The sequence below is a fragment of the Myotis yumanensis genome, unplaced genomic scaffold (assembly GCF_028538775.1).
Source record: "Myotis yumanensis isolate MYYU_CA2020_CCGP unplaced genomic scaffold, mMyoYum1.0.hap1 SCAF_2, whole genome shotgun sequence".
In the NCBI taxonomy this organism is placed as follows: Eukaryota; Metazoa; Chordata; class Mammalia; order Chiroptera; family Vespertilionidae; genus Myotis; species Myotis yumanensis.
In genome coordinates this window covers 210493498-210517339 of record NW_027223753.1, presented here as the reverse complement: position 1 = coordinate 210517339, position 23842 = coordinate 210493498, and the positions used below count along the sequence as shown (strand labels likewise).

General features: G+C 44.0%; 1 protein-coding gene and 1 non-coding gene across 5 annotated transcripts; one reads left to right on the top strand and one right to left on the bottom strand.

Annotated features, from left to right (window-relative positions):
- The first annotated feature begins 372 nt into the window (after positions 1 to 372).
- LOC139004532 (U6 spliceosomal RNA) lies at positions 373 to 479 on the top strand. Its single transcript, XR_011470410.1, has one exon. It is a non-coding gene; the product is annotated as a U6 spliceosomal RNA (small nuclear RNA).
- A 3359-nt stretch (positions 480 to 3838) lies between these two features.
- ZBTB21 (zinc finger and BTB domain containing 21) lies at positions 3839 to 23535 on the bottom strand. 4 transcript variants are annotated; one of them, XM_070407154.1, is made up of 3 exons: positions 23436 to 23535; positions 9644 to 11241; positions 3839 to 9046 (listed from the first exon to the last, which is right to left on the bottom strand). In XM_070407154.1, the coding sequence occupies exons 2-3, from the start codon at positions 11226 to 11228 to the stop codon at positions 8052 to 8054; spliced, it is 2580 nt and encodes an 859-aa protein (XP_070263255.1). In that variant the 5' UTR covers positions 11229 to 11241; positions 23436 to 23535; the 3' UTR covers positions 3839 to 8051. The 4 variants fall into 4 exon arrangements, with proteins under 4 accessions (XP_070263255.1, XP_070263252.1, XP_070263254.1 ...); XM_070407151.1 differs by having other exon boundaries at positions 3839 to 11241; XM_070407153.1 differs by lacking the exon at positions 23436 to 23535 and adding an exon at positions 23336 to 23417 and having other exon boundaries at positions 3839 to 11241.
- Between the last annotated feature and the right edge of the window lie 307 nt (positions 23536 to 23842).

Genomic DNA, 23842 nt, shown 5'->3' with positions numbered 1-23842 from the left:
ACCAGGGGGCAGTGCAGAATGAAGGAAGGCCCCAGCCAGCAACCAGAAGGTCCCGATTGGCCCTGATGACCAGCCAGGCCTAGGGACCCTACCCATGCATGAATTTCGTGCATTGGGCCTCTAGTTCAGAAATAAATGCAGGTGTGTGTGTGTCTGTGTGTCTATTCTTTCCCTCTATGCCTGCCCACTGAAGGGACTGGGAACACACTTAATGCCAGTATGTTGGTTTTCAAACAGTATTCTCCACTAAAAGGAATCATGTTCCTTGGCAAAATGGCTAATTTCAGGGCTCTGGCAGGGAAAGAACAAGATGAGTCTGGAATATCTTGTGTAAGAAAGTAAGAAAATACTCAAAGAATAAAGGGGACTTGTGAGCTCACTTCAGCAGCACACATACTAACATTGGAGTGATACAGAGAAGATTAGCATGGCCCCTGTGCAAGGATGACAGGCAAATTCATGAAGTGTTCCATATTTTTAAAATAAAGAAATACCAGGTTAAAAAAGGAGGGGAGGGCATGTCAAAAGTCAGAGAAGTCAATTCTCACTGGCTAAATCGAGGACAATTCTATATAATAAAAGGCTAATATGCAAATTGACCAAACGGTGAAACGACCAGTTGCTATGACGTGCACTGACCACCAGGGGGCAGACACTCAACGCAGGAGCTGCTCCCTGGTGGTCAGTGCTCTCAGCCAGAAGCAGGGCTCATGGCTGGCAAGCACAGTGCCGGTGGTGGGAGCCTCTCCCGCCTCCGCAGCATCGCTAAGGATGTCCGACTGACAGCTTAGGCCCACTCCCTGTGGGTTCCTGGACTGGGAGAGGGCACAGGCCTGCCTGAGGTACCTCCCTCCCCCAAGTGCACGAATTTTGTGCACCAGGCCTCTAGTTTAAGAATAAAAACTTTAAAAATGATGGCAACGGATTATAACCCACAGAATGGGTTACGAATCCATGAATCCACAACACTCAAATAGGTGAATAAATTAATAACATTTTTTTTTTTTTTTTTTTTGCAGTTAGAGTCCACAACAAAGAAAGCATGGAGGTATGAGAAAATCTCCATTTGGCAACGACTATAAAAATAATTCAGCCAAGAAACATTAACAGATGCTAAAATTCGTGGGTAAAATGGAGATGAGGAATGGATAGTCTCAAAAATATCTCCCCACAAAATATTAACTAAAAAGGGCGAAAAGCCTCGTGGAGAAATCTGGCAGAAATGATCTTAGTGGAATGATCAGTAAGGGACAACCAGGCGTAGTATGCCACCCATAGGTTGAAATACAAAAACACAGCCTCTGTGATGTTCTGGCACAAAAATGCATAACGGTGGTCCAATCATGTGGAAACAGCAGACAAACTCCAATTAAGGGATGCTCATAAGGTGACTGGTCCATAATCTTCAAAATTACCGAGGCCATGAAAGTCAAAAAACGACTGAGGAATTTTCCAGATTGAGGGGACGAGAGATTACAGGGCTGAAAATGGGGAAGTGTGGAGAGAGAGGAAAAGTAAGAATATGGGAGGAAAACCAGCCTGTCACTACTTTACACACACGGAACACACACGTGCACAATGCTTCCCAGGTAGTGAACACTCACTGTTAGCTGTTACTACGATACTAGTAATAACTAGTCATTAGCTATTACTATTCTTACGTTTACTGATGAGTTTATCCAGACAACTTGCCACACTGGAGTGACATAATGGGCACCTCAGCAGTGCCAGTGACATTCACACAGCACGTACACACCCAAAACCAGTGCATGGCATTTACAATCCAAAGGACTCGCCCATCTAAGACCAGCCACTTGAACATTTCCATTCCTCCTCGAGTTTACTGGGAACCATATACAAACTAAAACACTCTCTGGGTCTCTGAGTAACTGAATGAAAATCTGGAGAGTACCGGGTTATATGCAGGTATTCAGCAAGTTTCCTTCCGATAGTAGTGGAAAATAAATGGGCTGGTTGTCTCTCGCCTCTGACAAGAGTTCTTTGCTGCATTTATTTATCAAACACTTACTAGGCCCAGCCATGGAAACACAGAGCTGACCAACAGTCCCTGCCCACGGGCCAGTCCCGTTCTTGTTGGAGAGGCCACAGCTTGGCAAAATGGAAGCCACAGAGTGACTGGGCCATCCCAGGGCTTTCTGGGAACACATAGGGGGCACTACTTTAGCCTGGAGTGGGGAACGGGCGAGTAGGGGTTGGGAAGTAACTCCTAGAAGAAATGATGCCGCCAGGCTAAAACACTCAGCTGGGCAAAATGCAGGTTGGCACTACCATGAGGTCAGCCAACCAAACAAAGGACCCCACTGCCAAGGACGGGGGCCCATGGCTGAGCATGACACCTGAATTCATGCACAGTAGGGCTGCACCGTGCTTTATTTTCAAAGTGCTTCTATGACAACAGGGGGACATTTTTCTCCAGACATAAGCCTTGTACAAAGAATGCCTTCCACTCAACTCCATAGTTCATAAGAGCTGACATTAACAGAGCCAAGACTTAGCCTCTCTGGCCAGGTAAAAATATCACCCGCTGGACATTGCCTTGCGTGTGGGCCCAAGACCCAGGAGGATGTGACAGGAATGCAACAATCTCAAACTTGGAAAAGCTTGTAATTTACTAAGAAAGGGCAGATGTAAAATTTTAAGACAAATCTATGTGGTGGAAATGGAATAAGAGGGCTAAAGGAGATTCAAATAAAGAGTTTGCCATTTATTCCTGGTGAAGTGTGTTCAAGAAACTTTTAGCTAGACGCTCCCCAGAAAGACTAGTTTAGGGTATCAGGCAAGGAAACCAAAACCATCAGAAGAGGCAAGTGCAAACGTGGGTGGAGGGAATCGGTAAGGACCATCTGGTCTCTGCTTTCCCTATTTCCACAGCCACTAGCCATCAACTGGTAGCTATGATGTGCACTGACCATCAGGGGGCAGACGCTCAATGCATAGGCATGGAAACATGGAACAGACTGATGAATCTCAGAGGGAAGGGAGGAGGGGGTGGGTGGGAAGAGATTAACCAAAGATCTTATATGCATCCTAGAGGCCCAGTGCACAGATTCGTGCACCAGTGGAGTCCCTTGGCCTGGCCTGCGGGGATCGGGCCAAAACCAGCAGTCTGACATCCCCTAAGCAGCGGTTCTCAACCTGTGGGTTGCAAACAATGAAAATACATCCTGTATATCAGATATTTACATTATGATTCATAACAGTAGCAAAATTACAGTTATGAAGTAGCAATGAAAATAATTTTATGGTTGGGGGTCACCACAACATGAGGAACTGTATTAAAGGGCTGCGGCATTAGGAAGGTTGAGAACCACTGCAAGGGGTCCCGGATTACGAGAGGGCGCAGGCAAGGCCAAGGGACCCCACCGGTGCACAAATCCATGCACCAGGCCTCTAGTATACCATAATGAAGTTAATATATGCCCATGTAATGGAAAAGCTACCTTAGAAGGAAAAAGGATGCTACAACATGAAAGCCTTATAAAATTAAGAAACAGTTTATCACTTGATATGAACTTTTTTATGCATTTACCTCTACAATCATTTTGTAAAAATACTAATTTGAACAGTAAAGAAAAAGGTGGCCAGGCAGATTACTGCTTATATGGTTTTAGTTATATTTCTGGTGCCCAAATTAGTGAAGTTTTAGTACAAACAATTCTACAAGTAACTTGCAACTGATGGGGAAAATTAAATCTCTTACAACTTGCAGGTGGTTATTCATATTAGGCAAGTAGATGGGTTTTATCTTCCCTTTCATACATTTAAATGCTATCGATCATTAGTATCAAAGTCTAAAACATACCAATGAGACTGCGACTCCAAACAAAATACAGTACAAATTTATTGACTCCCATCATTCTTAGTCAAGATTTAAGCAAAGTAAACAGACAACAGAATTGGATATGAATAAGCAATGGATTAACATTCCACAGAAATCCTATTTGACTATGAATTTTCAGTCCAAAAAAGCTTATTCCTAAATAAAATCAAACAATGAATTATTCTGCTAAGGATATAACAACAAAATACACAATTATAAAACCACATTTGTTTTTCTTTCACAACAATAAGCATATACTTAATGAAAGTTTTGAACAGTCTTGGATTAATGTCAATAAGAAATGATCACTTTTGGAAAATCAATATTAACCAAGTATGTAACTGGAAAATCTGGATAGCACTAACAAATGACCAAAGAGCACTGAATTCAATTATTTTACAGATTTACAGCAAAATACTTTGGTTCACAAATGACTGCCTCTATAAGGAATTTTTGAAATGCCTTACATTAACTCATTTTTCTCCTCCAGATCTAAATGACTGTTTGGTTTCTTCCTAGTCACGTGGAAATGCTGTAGCCAGAGTAGCACTGAACAAACATGGCAAAAATTAGGCAAACATCAAACTTCTTAAAGTGCTAAAGCCACAAGGGAAAAACCCATCTTTAAAACTTAAAAAGGCCAGTGTTAAAGAACTTATTAAAGAATGTGTTAGCATTATTTAAATCAATGCTTTTCACAATTACTGCAAAATATTGATACATCAGAAATTGATATAATGTTCCAGTATTAATTAGTGCAATTTATAAAGAGATGTTATGAATGACATCTAATTATTTTTTGTAGTTAAGAAAAGGTAAATAATTTCACTTCCCTAAGTTTCAGATTATGGAACACACACACACTTAGAGGGAACAAGGCCAACTTTAGATGAGTTAATCCTGTCTCCCCCTCACCGTGGCCAGTTGGCCTGTGGATGAAACACCCCTTACCTCCAGGGAAGGCCATGTTTTATTCTTGTCTGTGTCTGTTCTCAGCACCAGGGGGTGCTGTGTGTGGATTAGAATATAACCAATTAAGTGCTGGGGCATATTTTTAAAGAGAAGGTTGTTACAACTCGTTCCAGATCAGAAAACCAAGAACCACTTAATCTCCCCACAAATGCACATGACATCACTGTTGAATCATTAGCTGAATATTTTGATAAAATTATAAATACATACGAACCATAACCAGTTTTAAAGGTAAATATTCTATTATTCTTGAAATATTACTATAAAAATGTGCACTAATGTTACCTCCATTGCTTACCTTAATAAAAACGTGTTTTATGATGTTCCTCCCTCCCTCCCCAACATGAAGAAAATGATTCAATAACAAGTTCTCAGACTAACAAAGAATATATTAAAACATCTTACATTCTTTCCACAACTGCATAAAAAAGCAGACATCCTGAATACTTACAAGGAATAATGAACTTTCTACACTTCCAAAACTAATTACAATCAGAAAAATCTTTTTCAAGAATATATTTGCTAGCTAAAGAGTTGCAACAATGAAAGACCAAGTCATCTTACACCAAGTATTTGACTACTGAGATATTCTTTAAAAACCTGTTTACTGAATAAAGCAATAAACTTGTCTTTCATTATTTTACTTCTTAACGCTTAAAATAGTTACACGAGTGGAAGCATATTTTATTTTTTGACCACCAAAATAAACTCTTTCCGCCTAATGCTTTTAAGATACAGTATAAAAAGTAATAGAAAAACCAGAACTGCATTATAAATGTTTTTGGTTCAAAATTTTATTTGAAGTCTTACGTTCCTTGCCTAGACAAAAATGTGAACTAATAAGACAAACCACTGGCAATTCTTAAAATCTAACAGATTCGCAGCGCCTATATTTAGATCAAAAATATCTTACTGGTCAACTTTATTTAAAAAACCTCAAAAAAGTGGCATAAAGGTTCAAGTCCTAGGATACTGAATTTACAATGCCAAGATACTGTGTGTCGTGGATTTACTAGATACTCAAACAGCCATAAGTAATGATTACTCTGAGGGAAACTGTCTTCTACTGAAGAGATAGCTACCAAGGTGTTCAGACTAAGAAATACCACATCATACAGGGAATGAACTCAATGGACAATAATTCATCCTAATGTTTGACATTAAATTGTATGCTTTAGTTTTGTCTCTAAAATGCAGACTTCTTTAAGAAATATAAAGATTGTAATAATCATTAATTGTAACTTAATTTTATTTTCTGTTCACCATCAAATTTAAGAACAGAAACAGGAAGTAACCACTCAAATATTTTGGGACTTTTGAGTTTTCAAATCCTATATAATAAAAGGCTAATATGAAAATCGACCAAACAGAGGAAAGACTGTGCACTCCCACAGGGGGAATGCTGTTCAGCCAGAAGCCAGGCTCACGGGGAGCAGGCCTAAGCTGTCAACTGGACATCCCCCGAGGGCTCCTGGACTGCAAGAGGGCATAGGCCGGCCTGAGGGAGCCCCCCTCAAGTGCACAAATTTCATGCATGGGGCCTTTAGTGAAAAAAAAAAGGCAAAATTTCTTAAGTAATTTACATAATGTACAAAGTCAATTAGTATTTTATAAAAATGTTTGTGTTTCAAATAAAGAGACTGTCCTTCCTACCTTTGGTCTGGAATGTGGGTAATGAGATTGATAAGGACAGTTCTTTTTTGCTACAGCACAAATTTAAGTACTCAGCATACTATTTCTTAGTCACAGTAGTTAATTTTTCTTTTTTGAAAGAATAGCTTGTAAAAAAATTAATAAATTTGGTAGTCTTAATCCACATCACTACCTTAAAAGGATTTTGTAGATTTCCCAATTTTTCTACTTTTATATATCTGACCACCCCACACAAGTAAAATAAAAATTGTACCTTTTGAAACAGCCCCTAGAACTTTGGATAACACCTATAGAAAACAAAAAAAGTTCAAACCCCATGGGCCAAAAAGAAGTTAGAAAACACACAAAAACTAATTTTGGACCCTTGATAGTACTTAAACAGCCGTTTAGGAAATGCTAAGCAGTGACTTGAAGCAGAACGGTTTCACCACGTGAACGCTTTACCACGATAAACTCCAACCAATTCTAACAGAACTTATCACAAGACCAAGAGGTAGGAAACTGTATACTGTCAATATCATTTTTGAAAAGTATGTGGAGACTGCAGTGTGCTGTTTCTCCCTTTGCTTCACGTCTCTGGAAGTGAATGGTAATTCAGGATTCAGAACCTCTGGGCTGACTCTATGTAAATATAGGTCCTGACCTTTTTGTTATACTAATATTAATTTCAAAATTAGTGCCACGTTATCTTTGTCCCAAATACACTCAGATTTTCAACTTGTGGCAGCGTAAGCCAGAGGAAACCAAACATCTAAGTCCTTCCAGTGCTGGACTGAACTTGCGCTGTGATGTGGACACAGCTCAGCAGCAATCTGATCACAACACGTGTCCCCACTGCAGCCTTTGTAAGCTGACCTCAGGGGCCTTCCAGAAATCTTAATATTTTCATCTCCCAAGTCTTCCAGCAATAATTACACTAAGTGACCCAAGAGAAAGTTTTTATTTTATAAAAATGTAAGTATTACTATTGCTGATTTAAATTTCTCACAATTTTCATACGAAAAATTCTACATGACCACAAAATGCCAAATATTTTTATCAAGTGTCAGGATAACTTCTTAAAGTTGAGGTTTATCACTTTTTTATTGCTAGAGTATTCTAAAGACCTAAATCAACACTGCAAACTACTCCACTTCTTCCAGATAAGTTTTGGACTTAAGAACATGGCTGAGATTTAACTAGAACTTATGTGTCTGATATAATTAAAAGCAGAAATCTTTTAATAGTATTTCACTAGCTGCAAATCAGTAAGAAAACAAAACCACCTCAAATTAAAAATTATACTGACACTGTGGAATGAGGAACCATGCAAACAACCAAGACCAATCAATTTCAACATTAATGAAATCAAGTTGTCCTGTGACTGTAAGGTCCAGAAGCACAGTATTTTTTAAGTGTTTTCCTAAGTTGAGTAGACATTAGTAATTAATGTCAGTTTACCTACAACTTATACTCAAGAATAACCATTTCCAACCTTTATTATTTTTTTGTAAAAAATATTTTTGTTTTATATGACACATTTCACAACTTAGGCTGAAATCTGGAGACTGCTCCCATTTCGTTATAGGGAAAAAGGGGAGGTCTTTTAATTATGGGTTTGTTCGTGACTCCAAAGACTAAAGGCGGTCTTGAATGTCCTATGGCAAAGTTTACACATAAACTGGCGTTTAAATGTGATCGCTGAAAGGGGCGGGGCATGGTAAAAAAGTGTGTCTGATTCTTGGGGCACGAACAGTTTCTCCGTGGCCGGAGCTGCATTTTCAGGCAGACCCGTTGGACTGTCAGGCTCCAGGGGCTGGATCTTGGGCAGCGGCGGTGGTGGGGGCAGAGGTGGCGGCGACGGAGAGTTTGTGGGAACAGGGCACACTTCAGATTCTTTATGCGCCGAGTCCTCTGTAGCCTGAGACATATGGGACTGGAAGTGACTCCAGAGCCGGAAATTGGTGCGAAAAGCTTTGTTGCAAACGTGACAGATGAATGGTTTCACAGAACACAAGAGCTCCTGGTGCCGCTCCAGTTGCTTGTGCGAGGTGAACGTCTTGCCGCATTTCTCACAGGGCCACAAGCCCGGGTCCTTGCTGGAAGCTGCTTCTTTCGGAGCTGTGCTGGCCTCAGACGCCACTTCCTCAGCTTCCTCCACAGGCTCCTCTTTGACTTGGATCTTCAGTTGCTTCGAAAGGCTAAGGTCTTCGGGAAGACAGGAGGAATCTTCCGAATCGAAGTTGACTTGCTCTGAACAGTCACTGAACGCATTGTCATCTTTTGGTGTGACTACGTGGTTTGCTTTCTGAGGCTCGGGCTGGGCCTGGGGCTTGGAGGAGCCCGTGACTTCACCGTTGTGGTCCTGGATGGGTAAGGAGAAATTTTCGGCTGGAGCCATGGTGTTCTGATTGTGGACTTCGACTTGGTGCCGCCAGATGCTGAAGGAGGACTTGAAGGTGCGCATGCACTCGAGGCACGTCAGCTTCTTGTACTCACACTTGCTCTCGTGCTCGTGCTTGAGCTCGGGCGAAAAGAACCTAAGGCTGCAGTAGGGGCACACGGTGGCGTTCCGGCACAGTCGCTCGTGGCTGCCTTGCTCTAGGAGAGAAGAGAGCTTAGCGTTACAGAGGCGGCACTGGAAAACCTCCTTGCTCGCTACCGGACCGTCAAGAGCGAGAGCTTTCGGCTTAGCGACCTTGTGTCCTCCAAGAGGCTTCTCTCCGGGGTGCATCTTTATGTGCTGTTTGAACTGAGAGAGAAAGCGATAGGCCTTTCCACAGTAAGTACAAATGTACACGCCTTTGGCTCGCGACCTCAAGTTCCTCTTGATGACTTGAGCTGGGGAACTACTCTGCCCCTGAAAACCAGGCTTGCTGCGCCTCAACTTAATGATCAGGGCCTTCTTAATCTCTCTCTCTCTCACTATGTCAATCAGCTTTCTTTGGAACTTTTCATCCAGAACGGCATGTGAACTAGAGGCTGGTGACGGGTTCTTCACTATGCCGTGCTGGGTCTGACAGTGGGTCCACACCTTGAAGTTTGTGTGAAACCGCTTGTGACAGATGTCGCAAGCGTAGGGCTTTTCTGGGTTGTGGTACATGTTAATGTGCCGGTGAAGACCTGCTGTTGATCTAAAGATCTTAAGGCAATGTTTGCATTTAAATTTTTTGTTTGGTCTTGTTCCCTCCAACTCACCAAATTCATCTTTGCTCAAGTCAGAATCTGGAAAATCTGCTTTGAGTGTAGGGCTTGAGCCATCCTCGAGATTATCTTCTGACACCAGAGAGCCGTGCTCGTCCACCTTTAACTTCTTCAAGGGCAGTCTTCGATCCGCCTGGAACCTCCTTTTTGCTGGGAGTCTGCTCATGTCTTTTTGGTCATCTTCTGTTTTCAGAGGAAGGTCTCTCGAGCTGGATGCTGCCGCGGCGGCATCTCCCACAGTGACCCGAATGATGTCGGACGGATCCGCCGATGGGCTGCGGGGCTCCGTCTTGACTCGAACCTCAGCAACAGGGGGTGCACCCTCCCTCTCTGTGGACTGAGAAGCACTGAAGGACCGGAGGCGGTGTGGCTGTGCGGCTGGAGTCCCATCTTCTGGGGTTGGTTTTTCACTACCCTCTTTTAAAGATGACTTTTGAGATAAAGCACAAAACACATTCCCTGGTGCATCGCTTTGCACTGCAGACGACCCCTGGGAAGATTTCAAATCTATTGAGGGTGAGTAGACAGGAACCTGGCTGTCCATCGACAGTGACCGTCGCAGGAGACTCTTAACAAGCGGGCCACTTCTGTCAATGCTTTGGTTTGCAGAAGCAGACCCACTGGACGGGATCACCAAGCCCAACTTTGAGTAGTACAACAAGTTTCTGTCCTCGCCCGGGCCATTTCCTCTGTTAGTTTCTTTCAATAGATAGGGAGTCTCTGATGAGCTTCGAAGAGACAGAACAGGTGGCCGGGGCCTTGTCAGAGCCAGCTCTATAGCTTTTCCTTTGGGAAGCTGACTGCTTCCACCTGGTTTGTCATCCACTGCCTCTCTGTCTTGCAGCGGTGCGGAAGACAGGACTGCATTCCTTTTCCCCAGGCTGCTTCTGTTAGTATCATCCAAAGATCCAGAACACTCAAGAGACTTTGTGTATCCCACAGAACCATCTTTTGGCCAACTCTTTTCAGTCAATGACAAATCGTGAAGTGGTTCAACTGGTTTGGAAACCTGTGGCTTACTGGCATTGGCCTTGACTGCAATGTTTGGGGAGGGCTGGGAAGTATGGCTTAAATCGGGCGGACTTTGACTAACGGTTTTCCCTTGTGCCTCATTCCTGCTTTGACAGACAATGACACTTCTCTTTTGAGAACTGTTTTCATCATGTTCCACGAATATTCTTTTTCTGTTGGGACACATTGGAAAGGGTGCTTGAGGTGTTTTAGAAACGATGTTAGTCAGAAAGGAAATTCCGAGGCTGTAGCCTAGTTCTTGCACAGCAGCAAGGCTGCCTTTCTCGACAAACAAAGACGAGGAATAAATGTAGTTCAAAACGTTATCAAAAGTATCTGGTTCACAAAAGTCAAGCTGGAATACAGTTTGCAACTCATTCTCCTTATTTGTGAATAAACTATGAAAATATTCACTGCTAGCAGCCAAGACATTTTTGTGAGCTCGAAATTTCTGGTCTCCAACAATCAGAAGCACATCACACAACTGTCCTTTGAGGCGTTCCTCATTGAGTGCGCTCAGGAGAGAAATGGCATGCGCTGGGTTGATGTAATGCTGTAATCCCTCCATTGCTTGGGTTTATCTGAAAGACAAAGTATAAAATTATAAACAATGCAGTGAAAAGTTCTCCATCAGGTGAAATGCTCTGCAAAGGCAGGGACTATTAACTGTCTTTTCAGAGGTGCCAATATTTAGCAGATTATAGGCACACAAAGCCTTTGTATAAACAATCTTATTTAAATAACATGGAAAATATGAGGAAACAGGTCTCATGGCATAAGTAGATCATCAATTATTAAAATTGAGGGATTTTAGAAACTAGACTGTAACACAAGCATTTTCACGCCATCAAAAAAGCTGTTAGACCATGGCAAGTATGGAAGGAAGAGATATTTAAAAATAATAGTTTATTATTTAGGGTCCTTATCCATTTCCTGTTTGGTTCTATTCTTATTAGTTCAGAGAAGTTATGATGTACTGAAATGCCTGACATCTATAATTCTGAAAGGAATCCTTTTATCACTGTGTCGGGGTTCAGAACGAGTCACCCAAGTTGTGTCTCTGAGGTATGTGGATTATTTTGAGTTAAAGGCAACAGATACCCCAAGAGAAACGTTGCCTTCCGAACAACCTAGAAGAATTGAATTAGGATAACCTTTTTGACTTCTCTATATGGCAGGACAAACTACTAATTACTGTACATCTGCTCTTCTTATCATCCTACAATAAACCCCCTCTCCTCTGAAGCTCCCTGGTGCCTTACATCATCCTTAGTTCAGAATATCACATATACCTCATTTCCCCAGTCTGTCTCTGGACCTCTCATGTATGCAGGGTTCCCATATGTAATTACATTTGGTTATTTGCTCATGTTAATCTGTCTCAGGTGGATTTGATTAGACCAGCCCAGAAAATCTAGAGGGTAGAGGAAAGTTTCTTCCGCCCCCCACTACTAGATATATTCATTAGCAATGCGATTTAACAATGAGTTGCAAAGTAGAGATCTTACCAGACTGTTAAAAATAGGCATAAATTTGGAAAGTGAAAAATCATTTGCTAATGACTACTGTATCCTAATTACTATTTAACAAAGGTTAGAAATGGTAAAGAATAAAATAATTTGTTTTCTTATGTATGCTAAACACCTTGCAATCTCCTGAATATTATTTTCTTACCAAAATCACATAGTCAATAATAGCATAAAGGAAACTTTGACCTGAGTCTAAACTAAATTATTACTAATTCAAAATTAAGGGATTGAATTGGGATTTCTCTGACATTCTTCTCAAATCTAAAGGTGAGACAACCTAGTGGTTGGGTGCAAGCTCTGCCCAAGAAGCTGGGGTTCGAAAGCTGGCTCCTCCCTTGCTGTCGATTAGCCTGATTATCAGGTGCCTCATCTGAAATGGGAGCATGGACCATGCCCTCCTTTAAAGTTGTTGTAAAGATTAGGTGAGCTAGCATCTCATACACAGTAAGGACGAGACCAGGGGTGGGCAAACTTTTTGACTCGAGGGCCACAATGGGTTCTTAAACTGGACCGGAGGGCCGGAACAAAAGCATGGATGGAGTGTTTGTGTGAACTAATATAAATTCAAAGTAAACATCATTACATAAAAGGGTACGGTCTTTTTTTTTTTTTTTTTTTAGTTTTATTCATTTCAAATGGGCCGGATCCGGCCTGTGGGCCGTAGTTTGCCCACGGCTGGACTAGACAAATGATGTGCAATTCATTTTCAGAAATTGCAGGATTAATAGGCATTTAACTCAATATAAAAAAAGAGGGGGCTCACTTGAAACCCACCCATGTTCTGGACAAAGAAAGCCATTTCATAAAGAGATAATGTTACTGTAACACCTCATCTCTCTGGTTTGATTTTATAATGCCATCTTTCTTTATAATGCCATAGAGCGTCCAACCCGTTTTGTCTTCCGGACGGAAAGTATAGTGTCAGTCACCGGTGACTGACTGTTAAAACGTGTTAAAAGACTTATGATATTTATTTTTAATATTAAAATGGATTCAAAGTAATTAAGACTACTTGTGACAGTTTTTTATTCTCTAGAGGGCAAGTTGTGGATGTACCAAACTCCACACCCAGCACATGTGCAGGTTCTCCCCTGGCTTCAAAGGACAAGTCTTTGCAGGTCAACCAGATCTGGGCTCTTCAGAAGAGCCCACAAGAAGAGTCTGGTAAGTCTCCAATCTGGAGCGACCAAGCATCCTATACCATGTCCTTAATATTATTCTGACTCCCTGTTCTGGTGCTGACTCAATTTAACCAACTCAGAGGCATGGCTTTGCTTCCGGGACAAAGCCTGTGGCCTGTCCACAATCACTCACCTCAATCGGACGCGAATGATTTTTGGTTCATTTCTGACTGCCACTATTTCATATCAGTGCTAAATTTTAGTGCTTGTATTTGTGATTGCTTGATAAAGGTATTTATTTTCCCTTCCTTTCCTGTTCTGTTAGCCATCTTAATTTCTCCCTTAGCCCCACTGTACTGTCTTTATAATCACACATCTATTTATGTGCAAAGAAACCCGTCATCTTTTACAGAGGTCAGCATAGAAAGAGATAAGCTTACAATACCACACTTAGCAACTTAGCTGAGTACTGAACAGTTTTTAGTGCTAATGATTTTTGAGAAAGCTGGTTCAGATGTTGCCACAGGGAAAAACAACAGATTAAGAATCAAAAGCTTGGACAAGTATTTTTCAAAGGTGTTTCTTAAAATCAATTTAGTGGTATAAAACCAGTAATAAAATAACTACAGCAAAGTGAAAAATGTCAGAATGTCTCAAATGTAGTAAGGCTAACTACGGTCTTGTGGAACTTCTGTTTTGCTTCTATGTACACACATCCAAACATGTGAGCAAGTACTGGGTTGGGATGTATAATATACTCCTTCCTGGGGGCCAGAGTCAAGACAGTGTGAAAGAAAGTGCTCTAGGCTAATCAACCTCTGAGCCTCAACAATGCTACTGTGAGAATTAAATGAGAAAGCAGCAATTGTTACCACTTACTCATTCAACAAAATGGCATCTGAGAAGGCCTGAAGGTGGTAAGGATGAGCCATGAGGAGGGTTACTGAGGAAGAGCATTACAAGCAGAGGGGAGCGTCAGGATAACAGTAGGGATGGAGGTGAGAGCCAAGGGAGGCATGGAGGATGACATCAGAGAAGCATGATAAGAGGCTGTGCAGGGCTGGGTGGACGCATGGAAGAACTACACTTTTCATTGGGCAGCCATGGGAAGATTCTGAGAAGAGGAATTATGTTTAAAAGGATCGCTCTGGCTACATTGTTGAGAATGGACCATGGAAAGTAGGGAAAGAGTGGAAGCTGGAAGGCCAACTAGAATGCTGCTGCAATGATGCAAGTGAGACATGATGGCAGCCTGGACCAGCTAGGAGTCCACTGCAATGATCCATGTGAGACACTATGGTGCCTGGGCCAAGGTGGTAGCAGGGGAGATAAAGGCAGTCATTAGGAGTTCTGGTGGATTGACTGTAGCGGGTAAGAAGGTGAGCAGTTAAGGATGTCTCCAAGAATTCTGCCAGAACAACTGGAAGGATGCCCGTACTTGAGATGAAATTTGATAGAAAAATTGGTTCAGATTTTTTTCAAGAATTCAGTTTTGATATATTAAATGTTAGCAGAAATCTATTTATTAATGTACCTTTTACTGGCACCCTTTCCTGCTTCACTTTCCCTATAATCTTTCTTGTGCTTCCTGGGATCACTTCTCAAATAAACTTCCACATCTGAATCCTTGTCCAGGGTCTGCTTTTTGGGGGGAACACATAACAAGACACAATGGAAACTTGAAACTATAGGTATAGGCTGAAGAACTGTGTGAAGACTAAACCGAATGAGATTTTGTCCTTGAACATGAAGCAAATGCTAGTCCACATAGCATCTGCACCCTATTCCTATATGCTAAAAGTCAACATTTTCTCACTTTTCATTGTTCAGAAGTTTCCTTCTTTTGCTTTCTTCCAATTATCATCCCTGTTTTTGTTCTAAGTAAGTACTTCCAATCCCTTGAACCACAGGCTTCTATAATCTATAATAAAAGCATAATATGCTAATTAGACTGGACGAAGCTGGGGCTGCGAGGGAAGCCTGGTCCCGGGTGCCGGAGGGAAGCTGGTGCTGGCAGCCGGGGCAAGAAGGCCTACTCTTGCAGGGATTTCATGCATCGGGCCTCTAGTCTTTGAATAAAAACATCTGGTAATTAGGGAACAATAAGTCACTCAGAGTTGAGTTGTAAAAGACATAGTCATTGTCCCTGAAAATTATTTGGGGACTAAAAACTATTTGAGTGTAACCTCCATTCAGAGTTATCAATGAGACTGTTTGCCCAAGAACTGGCTAACTAAGTATGTCCAAATTCCTGATATGCCTGATAAACAAGTCTATAGTGTTTTCCAATCTATTCACTCAAGCACTAATTGAACATTTACTGCCACACATTACTGTAAACATTTTTCATTCGTTAACTCAATATTTACAGCAAAGGCAGTACCCTACACTATAGGTAATAATAGTACCCTACACTATAGGTACTATTATTATCACCACCCCCATTTTATAGATGAGGAAATGCAGGCACAGAGAGATAAGGTACATGCTCAAGGTCACAGACTTACTAGTAAGCAGCAGAGCAGGACTCAGCTTCAGAGGCCACACTCTTAATTCCTACATCACGTACCACTAGTTTCCTCTTTTAACTCTCACATAAACACTTAAGCTAGGCACTGTCATCATCCCTGTTTTACAAATTAGGAAATGGAAGCACTGAGAGGTCAAGTAATGTACCCAAGGTCACCCAGTCAGTTAGTAGTGGGTCTGGAGTCTGGTCCCAGAGTCTGTACTCTTAGTCATCATGTTATATGCTTCTCATAACTGGGCATCCATCTAGTATGTGCCAGAACCAGCTAGACATGGTAGAGATCAATCTGACAAGCATGGACCTGCCTTATGGGCACCTGAAATCTTGCGTGGGAACAGAACAAGTCAATCTGTCATCATGCTCCAATATGCTAAGCACCAGACAGGTACACAGAGTAGAGACAATACAGGTGATGGCACTGATCCAGGTGAGAGGAAAGTCAGAGAAGTCATGCAAGGTAAGAGGCCTCATGAACAATCAGGTGTTAAGAACATGGGAGGAGCCCTGGCCGGTATTCCCAATGGTTAAAGCATTGGCCCACGCACTGAAGGGTGTCAGGTTTAATTTCTGGTCAAAGGTATGTACCTTGGTTGCAGGTTTGTTCCCTGGTCCCAGTTGGGGCATGTGGGGGAGGTAACCAATCCATGTGTCTCACATCAATGATTCTCTCTCTCTTTCCTGCCTTATCCCTCTCCTCCCTCACTCTAAAAATCAATGGAAAAAAATATTCTCAGGTGAGGATTAACCATCAAAAAAAAAAAAAAAGAAAGAAAAAAAGAACATGGAAGGAGTCAGGAAAGAAGGGTGAAGGGCACTTCAAGGACAGGAGCAGTATGTCCAACATCATAGGGACAAGACACAGTGGCGGGCTGGAGCAAAGGAAGGACACACATAGGGGAAGGCAGGTGAGTAGGGAAGGCAGGCGATAAGGCTAGAAAGAGGATAGAGGCCTGAGGGCCCTGGGGGCTACACTCGAGGACTGTAAGAGGAGCGTGGCCTCTTCCACCTCTCCAGTAGCCCAACACTCTGATGCCTGGAGAAACAGGACAGAGAGCACAGGGCAGGGCAGACCCCACACAGGTTGAGGCCTTTGCTTTTATCTTTAATTCAATTAGTAAAACTGAAAAACAATGGCTCCTTTCCTGGTAGAGCTGCAAACAAGTAACATTTTGAACTGTGTTTTAATGGAACTTAACAACTAAAAATATAAAATGCTATGTTAAAAATGCAGGCAAAAGGGGGGAGAAACCCACACTGCGAAATGTCATGAAATAATCCAGGAAAACCCTGTGTGGCTGGTGGGTGTGCAGGCTGAATTCTCAAAACTCACTGCCTTTTCTGCTCTTCTGCCGTCAGATGAGGCCAGCTTTGTTACTGGATGTACCTTCTCTTCCATAAATCTGCCAGCTTATCACACTCCGTTTCTCACGCATGTTTTAATTATGAATAATCAGCCTCTGACTTACAGAAGACAGTGCATTGTAAGTTTAAAAGCTCTATGTATACACATTGCCACTGTACCCACAGCCTGTACCTTTCCCTTTGCTCATCTCTACCTGACTCATCCGTGCAAGTGCTCCTGCTACCAGTCATGGTGGAAAAACCTCTGCACTCTTAAAAGAAAAGTGGGTGAGATGGGAAGAAAAGTCCCCTTTATGAGTGGCAGAAAAGGCTTGGAGGAAATCCCCCAGGAAAACCAGATTCTGAAACAGGGCTGGCTTGCTTACCACTGGGTCCCGTACACAAGTATCTTCCCAACTCTGCCTGAACTGTTTCTATTTCATGCTGTTTCCTGAAATTTCCAAATGAGAGAATCTTTATGGTTAACAAGTCATGGAAAGACTTTCAAATCTGTGTACTTGCCTGAAATCCTGGCATTGCCACCTACTAGATACGCAACCTTGTGAAGATCACTCGGCCTTTCTGCGCCCAGTACTAGTGGTTTTCTTAACCTGATGAGCGGGGCTAACACTACCCACCACAAAGGATTTTCACGATGAACGAAAGACACAGTATGTTTGAAAGTTCCTAGTATATACAGTGTTTCCGATATGGCAAGCACACATTTTATTTCCTTCCTTTCCTGAATGTTTATGTGGGCCTGCTACATGTCACGTATCACAAGAGGTGCTGGTGACGGCAGATGAATGAGCTGGCCGGCTGCCTGCTGCCCAGTAGCACACATTCCTGTCGTGGGACATGCATGATGAAGGACACAAGAAGTGTATAATAATGCTGATTTCAGGAAGCACTTAATTGGGCCAGGGGTGGGAGGGTGGATGAGTGAACAGGGGGACATCAGGAAGGTTTGGGACTCACAGCTCACTTGGCTAGTAGTAACATTCACTTGATTATTAATACAGGTTTTCTACTACAGGTACTTTTCAGAAACACTCATTTGATCCTACCAGGGCTTCAGAACTCCCAAAGGCTTGCCCTGGCCCAAAGCCCTTCATAACTGGATTCCAAAAAATTAATTCATATCAGCACCTCAAATTCCTCAGATACTAAATGCTAAGAGGAGCGGGGAATTCATATTTTAATGTAATTTATTTCAATGCAAATAATTTCCTCTTTATACCAAATGTAGAGGAGTTGCAAAGAGTTAAGATTTTTAAGGGGATGGGTGGAATACACAGCATTCTGGGGAATTGAAACAGAAAAAGGGAAGCACGTAAGCACTTGGATAAAAAGACACTTGGAGATGAGTAAGGCACTCAGAAAGGAAGATGGGAAGGGACCAAAATAACCTAACTTTCAAGTTTTGGAGACTAAAACTCAGGCTGGCATTAGAGCTAAGGTACATTATAGATCAAACTGGTTCCAAGACTAGCACACAAAACCCTTACTACCAGATTTATAGAGAAATGTCTCTTTATATATTAACCTAGAATTGAATTCTGAGCACAGAATCCTTTGGAATGTTGGGGACTGCTTATATAGTCCTAAAAATGACACTGGAAAAAAAGAGGGAATGCATGTAACAAAAAGCAAACACACAAACAATGCACCCACATTCGACACACACTCGGGGACAATATAGATATCCAGACATTATTTGAAGCTCCTCCGATTTCAACGCCAGCCTTGCTTATCTGATCCTTCAAGAGAGTAATGTCACTCACTCCCTTGGATCACCTCTCACCACATTTTCAGTCTCCTGAGAAGGTGTAATTTTGATTAAAGGTGTGTTCTCTGCACCTCCAGCTGAATGGCTCTGCTGTAACTCAGTTCAGGGTGAGCGGAGACTCTGGTCTTGGCCGCTTAGCAGCCACTCCTCCTCCTGCTGCAGGAAGCCCCTTGATGTGGCTTTGGAAGAACTACCCTCGTACAGTCTGATGCCTGTTCTCCCTTGCTCAGGAGTAAGTACATAACCAAAGCCAAGCTGATTAGAAATGTTCTCTCTGGAACCTGGCCTGAGGAGACAACAAAGGCAGTAAATGATGGAAGCTGATTTATTCAGCAGTGGTCTGGAAGTGCAGCCTGCCAGGGCCTGGCTACACAGATCCCTGCAGTTACATACCATGGTTTTTCTCTTTCCGTCCAATTCTTTAGCTTTTCCTTAAACCTCAAGAGCAACCCTGTATCTTTATAATAAATTCCTTTTTCTATTCAACCTGATCAATCAATCTTTTCCTGTTCTTGTTATTAAATGATGCTAACAACATATTTCATGTGCTATTCATTCTTCCTGTCTTCCCTTCCAAATGCATGGATAAACTGCGGCTGGACTGAGCTTTCCAAAACAAAGCTTTGATCGTTCATTGATTGAACACATTAAGTATCAGCATTATTAATTCACTCTAACTGAGCTCCTATTAGATGGTAAGATATACCAGAAATACAGGGGTGCACAAAACAGACAAGGCTCCTACTTTCTAGTGAGGTAAATCACATGATAAACAAGGAAACAGAAAAGATGAGTTCAGACTATGCTGTGTTATAACGGAAAGAAATAGGGTCCTTTGACTGAGTAGAGTAACCAGCGGTTTGGAGAGGAGGGCAAGGGAATGCCTTGATGTGATATTTGAGCTGAGACGTAAGACCTAAGTGAAAACAGCCAGACTTGACTTTGTTTAAAAACAAAATAATAAAAACAATGGTTCTCCATTAGGCTAAAAGGCAAGATTTTAAAAATGTGTGCTCCAAGGTTCTGTAAATTTGGTTTCAAACTAGTTTTTAGATTTTCTCCCCCTTAGTTATCCTGGTGCTAACTTCCTGCTTCAGACACTTCATCTCTGAGACACAACCTGCACGTCCTGCTTCTTCTATCACCCACTCCGCAATGTTCTACACCTCATGGAGCCCCCTCCCAGCTCTCTACTCAGCTCAACATTATCTTTCAAAGCTCAGCTCAAGTTCCAATTAAGCCTTCTGCCATGGGCTGGATTGTGTGACCAGTCCCGCTGCCTCCCCCCCCACCCCCCAATTCATATGCTGAAGTTCTAACCCCCAGTACCTCAGAATGTAAGTGTATTTGCAGATAAGGTCTTTAAAGGGGTAATTAAGTTAAAAAGGTGTTTGGGCCCTACTCCAACCTGACTTACAACAAGAGGACACAAACACAGAGGTTCAACGATGTGAAGACAGAGAGAAGATGGCCATCTACGCACCAAAGAGAGGCCTCAGGAGAAATCAACCCTGCCTATACCTTAATTTTGGACTTCCAGGCTCCAGAACTGTGAGAAAATAAGTTTCTGTTGTTTAAGCTATCAGTGAGTGGTATTTTGTCATGGAAGCCCTAGAAAACGAATTAATACACCTTCCCTGACTACTTCAGTCTATAATGAGCAAACACCTTTCAACTCCTGCATTACACAAAGTGGCATCATTGATGTAGTGTTTATTCAGTGCCTTACACTGTTAGTCATCTGTGTCTCCCCAACTGAACTGTAAGCTTTTAAGGACTGAGAATCTACTTAATATCTTTTGACACTCTTATCAATGCTCAACATTGTATCTTACACAACAATAAGTATTGATTTTTTTCAGTACTCTGACATTCCAATTAAGTGCAGGAGTGGAAATTATGCTTTTTTATTTCCTATCATAAAGCTGGTCCCTAATATTGATTTTCCTATTACTTCCTAGATAAAGTCCAAATGCTGGACTGACATACAGGACTCTTCATACTCTGGTTGCAATTAATTTCTCCACCCTTATTGGCTTATTGGACACTTCTTACCATCCACCCTACAAACTTGCACACCTGGTTTCTTACCATTTCTTTACTCAGCCAACTTCCACAGAAAGACCCAGCTCAAATGCACTGTTCCTGGACAGCTTTAGTAATTTGCCCCTATCCAGTAGCTTAGTCATCTGAACTACCATAATGCTTATCCTCTCTCTGCAATAATACAACTATTTCGAGTGATACCCTTCAGGGGAGTCCCTAAAAGGGAGAGCCCTTGTTTCTGCCTGTTATCCCTAATGATTAGCACACGCCTCGCAGGTATCTATTGGGGAAAGAGAGAAATTATCACACTAAAGGCTCAAGACCTGGACTTGCTCACCTTTATTGCTCCAGCATCTGCTATAGAGCTCAGCACGTGGCAGCTTTCTTTGCCGTGTGTATGAGTTCCTGTGGCTTTCATTTACCACTGAGCAATGACTCTGAAATCGGTATCTCTGCTTGGACTTCTCCGTGGAACTCCAGCCTCTCAGGTGCCCAATGAAGACTTCCATCACAGGAAACCCCCCATGTCCAGGACTGCAGGTATGATCCACACCTTCTCGCCCCTACCCCTATACCTGCTTGTCTTCACCTATTTCCTACTTAGTTTGGTGTGCTCACAACCACCAGGTCTCCTAAACCAGAAACCTCTTCTCCTTCCTTTCTAGCTAGTCCCCAGGACCTGTCAGGCCTCCTGCATAAGCAGCCCGAGATCTGCTCTCCAATCCCCACTGGCTTTGGGGACACCTAAACTTGCCCCTTCAGAAATCTCTTCACCCGGAGACTCCCTCAGGAACTCAGCCCCTTTTGTGTTACACACGTAATACCCGCTGCATAAACACTGTAAATTCCTAGAGGGCAGGGGTTATAACTTTTCCAACTTTTATTTCCACAGAATGAAGCATACTATATATATTCAATAAATAGTGTTAAAAGAATGAATTAAAGTTACTTTCAAGTAAACCAAAGCCCCCAGTTTCTGCTTTCTTTTTATCATCAATATTTAGGGATGCTTCAATTTAAATGCAGAGGACGATTAGTCATTCCAGATGAATGAGGAATTTGCTCCAAGCACGGAGGGAAATGTTTTTAAAAAATAACTGTCAAGGATAAATCTTCCTAAAATGGATCAACCCATGTTCCTGTCCCCTTAAACGAGGGAAGCAGAGCACAATGCGGGCTCCTTACTGATGACTCAGGGTCATCGTGATGAACAATCGCTGGACTATGCTGTAATACACCGATGCCCTCCGATGCTAGTGCTGGCTCTGGCACGGAAACCCCCTGGCTGCTACACTGTGCGGAGTCTGATGAGCATTTGTCCCATCGCCCACTGGCAGGCAATCCCGCTGCAAAACCTCCCTAAAAACACCCCGCCTCCAAGCGTGCTGCTGCAGAAGCCCCCCCCCCCCCCCAAGCCCAGGCCCGCAGCCCCGCGGCTGGCGTGCACGGTAACCGGGGTAAGGGCTAGGACGGAGGGGCTCGCTCCTGCAGCCAAAGGCACGATCTTCTGTAGTGAGCTACACAGTATGTTCCCCGTAAGTGACCTGGGCGGTAGGAGCACCCATCACAAGATGACGGGGACGAGGGCCCACGGAAGTCTCTGGGCCGGGGTCTCCGGAGCCGCCGGTCTGAACCCCTCCCCTCCCCCCTTCCCCACCGCAGGCCGCCTTCACACCGGGGTTTTCCCAAGCCGAGCAGCAACGCCGGTGGCCAGCGGAGGGGGCTGTGCTCCGCGGCGGGCGGTGGAGGCAGAGAAACAGGTCTTCCCGAGGGCCTGGGGGGAAAGGAGTGCGCTCCGGGGTCCAGGCGTTTGTTTGGCGGAGGCCCGGCCAGGAGGCAGGGCGCGCAAAGCAAAGTCGACCTGGGTTACAGGTCGGTTAGACCGGCGGGGCCCGAGGGGACGGCGGGAGGGGGCGTAGGCCGTGGCAGGTGCGGGGTCCCACTGACCCTCCAGCTTCCGCGCACGCTCGCGCGCCCCTCAGCAGACACCGGCCAGTGGCCGCCGCCACAACTGCGCCGGACGGGAGCACGCGCCCTTGACGGGAAGGCGACCCAACCGTTCGGCGCAGCAGCTGGCTCAGAGGCCCGGCGCGTCCGCCCCCAGGGCCACCTGGCCGGGCGAGGGAAGCCCAGTGAGGGACCGGGCATGCGCAGTGGCGAGGGCGAGGCCAAGTGCGGGAAAGGAGCATGCGCAGTGTGAAGGCACAATGGGCTACGTGGGAGACCAGGGCATGCTCGGTGAGGGACGGGAGCCGGCGCACGCGCAGAAGCGCCCAAAGCCCGCAACCCACAGGAGAGAAAAAACAGGAGAGAAATCACCTCAGAGTTACGTCAGGAAAGGCCGCGTTTTGCGGGGAGGCTGTGGCCTTCCACGGGGCCCCGCAGTTCTCCTAGGGCGAGGGGCGTGACAGTTACTCACCGGTCTTCAGCCCGGAGGCAGACGCCGGGTCCCTTTCCGCTCACACTCGGCTCGCGCGCGCCGCAGCCGCCGCTGCCGCTGTGATTCCATCCATCTTGAATTTGACGTCATCCCACACCAGGGATGAGGTCATCGCAGGCAGCGCTCGTCACGTGCGCGGTGCTGTGATTGGCCGCCGGGCGCTCGGGGGCGGAGCGAGGGAGGTGCGCGGCGCCGGGGGCGGGGCGGCGTCGGGCCGACGGGAGGACAGCCAGCGCCACCCGCGTCCTCCCGCGCCCGGCTTCTACCGGGGCCGCCCGCGTCCGCCTCCTACCGCGGCTAGCGTCCTCCCGGCGCCCGCCTTCCTCCCGCTCCGAGCTCTCGCCCAGCCCGAGGCAGACTCCTGGCGGCCGCGAGGGGTGGCGGCG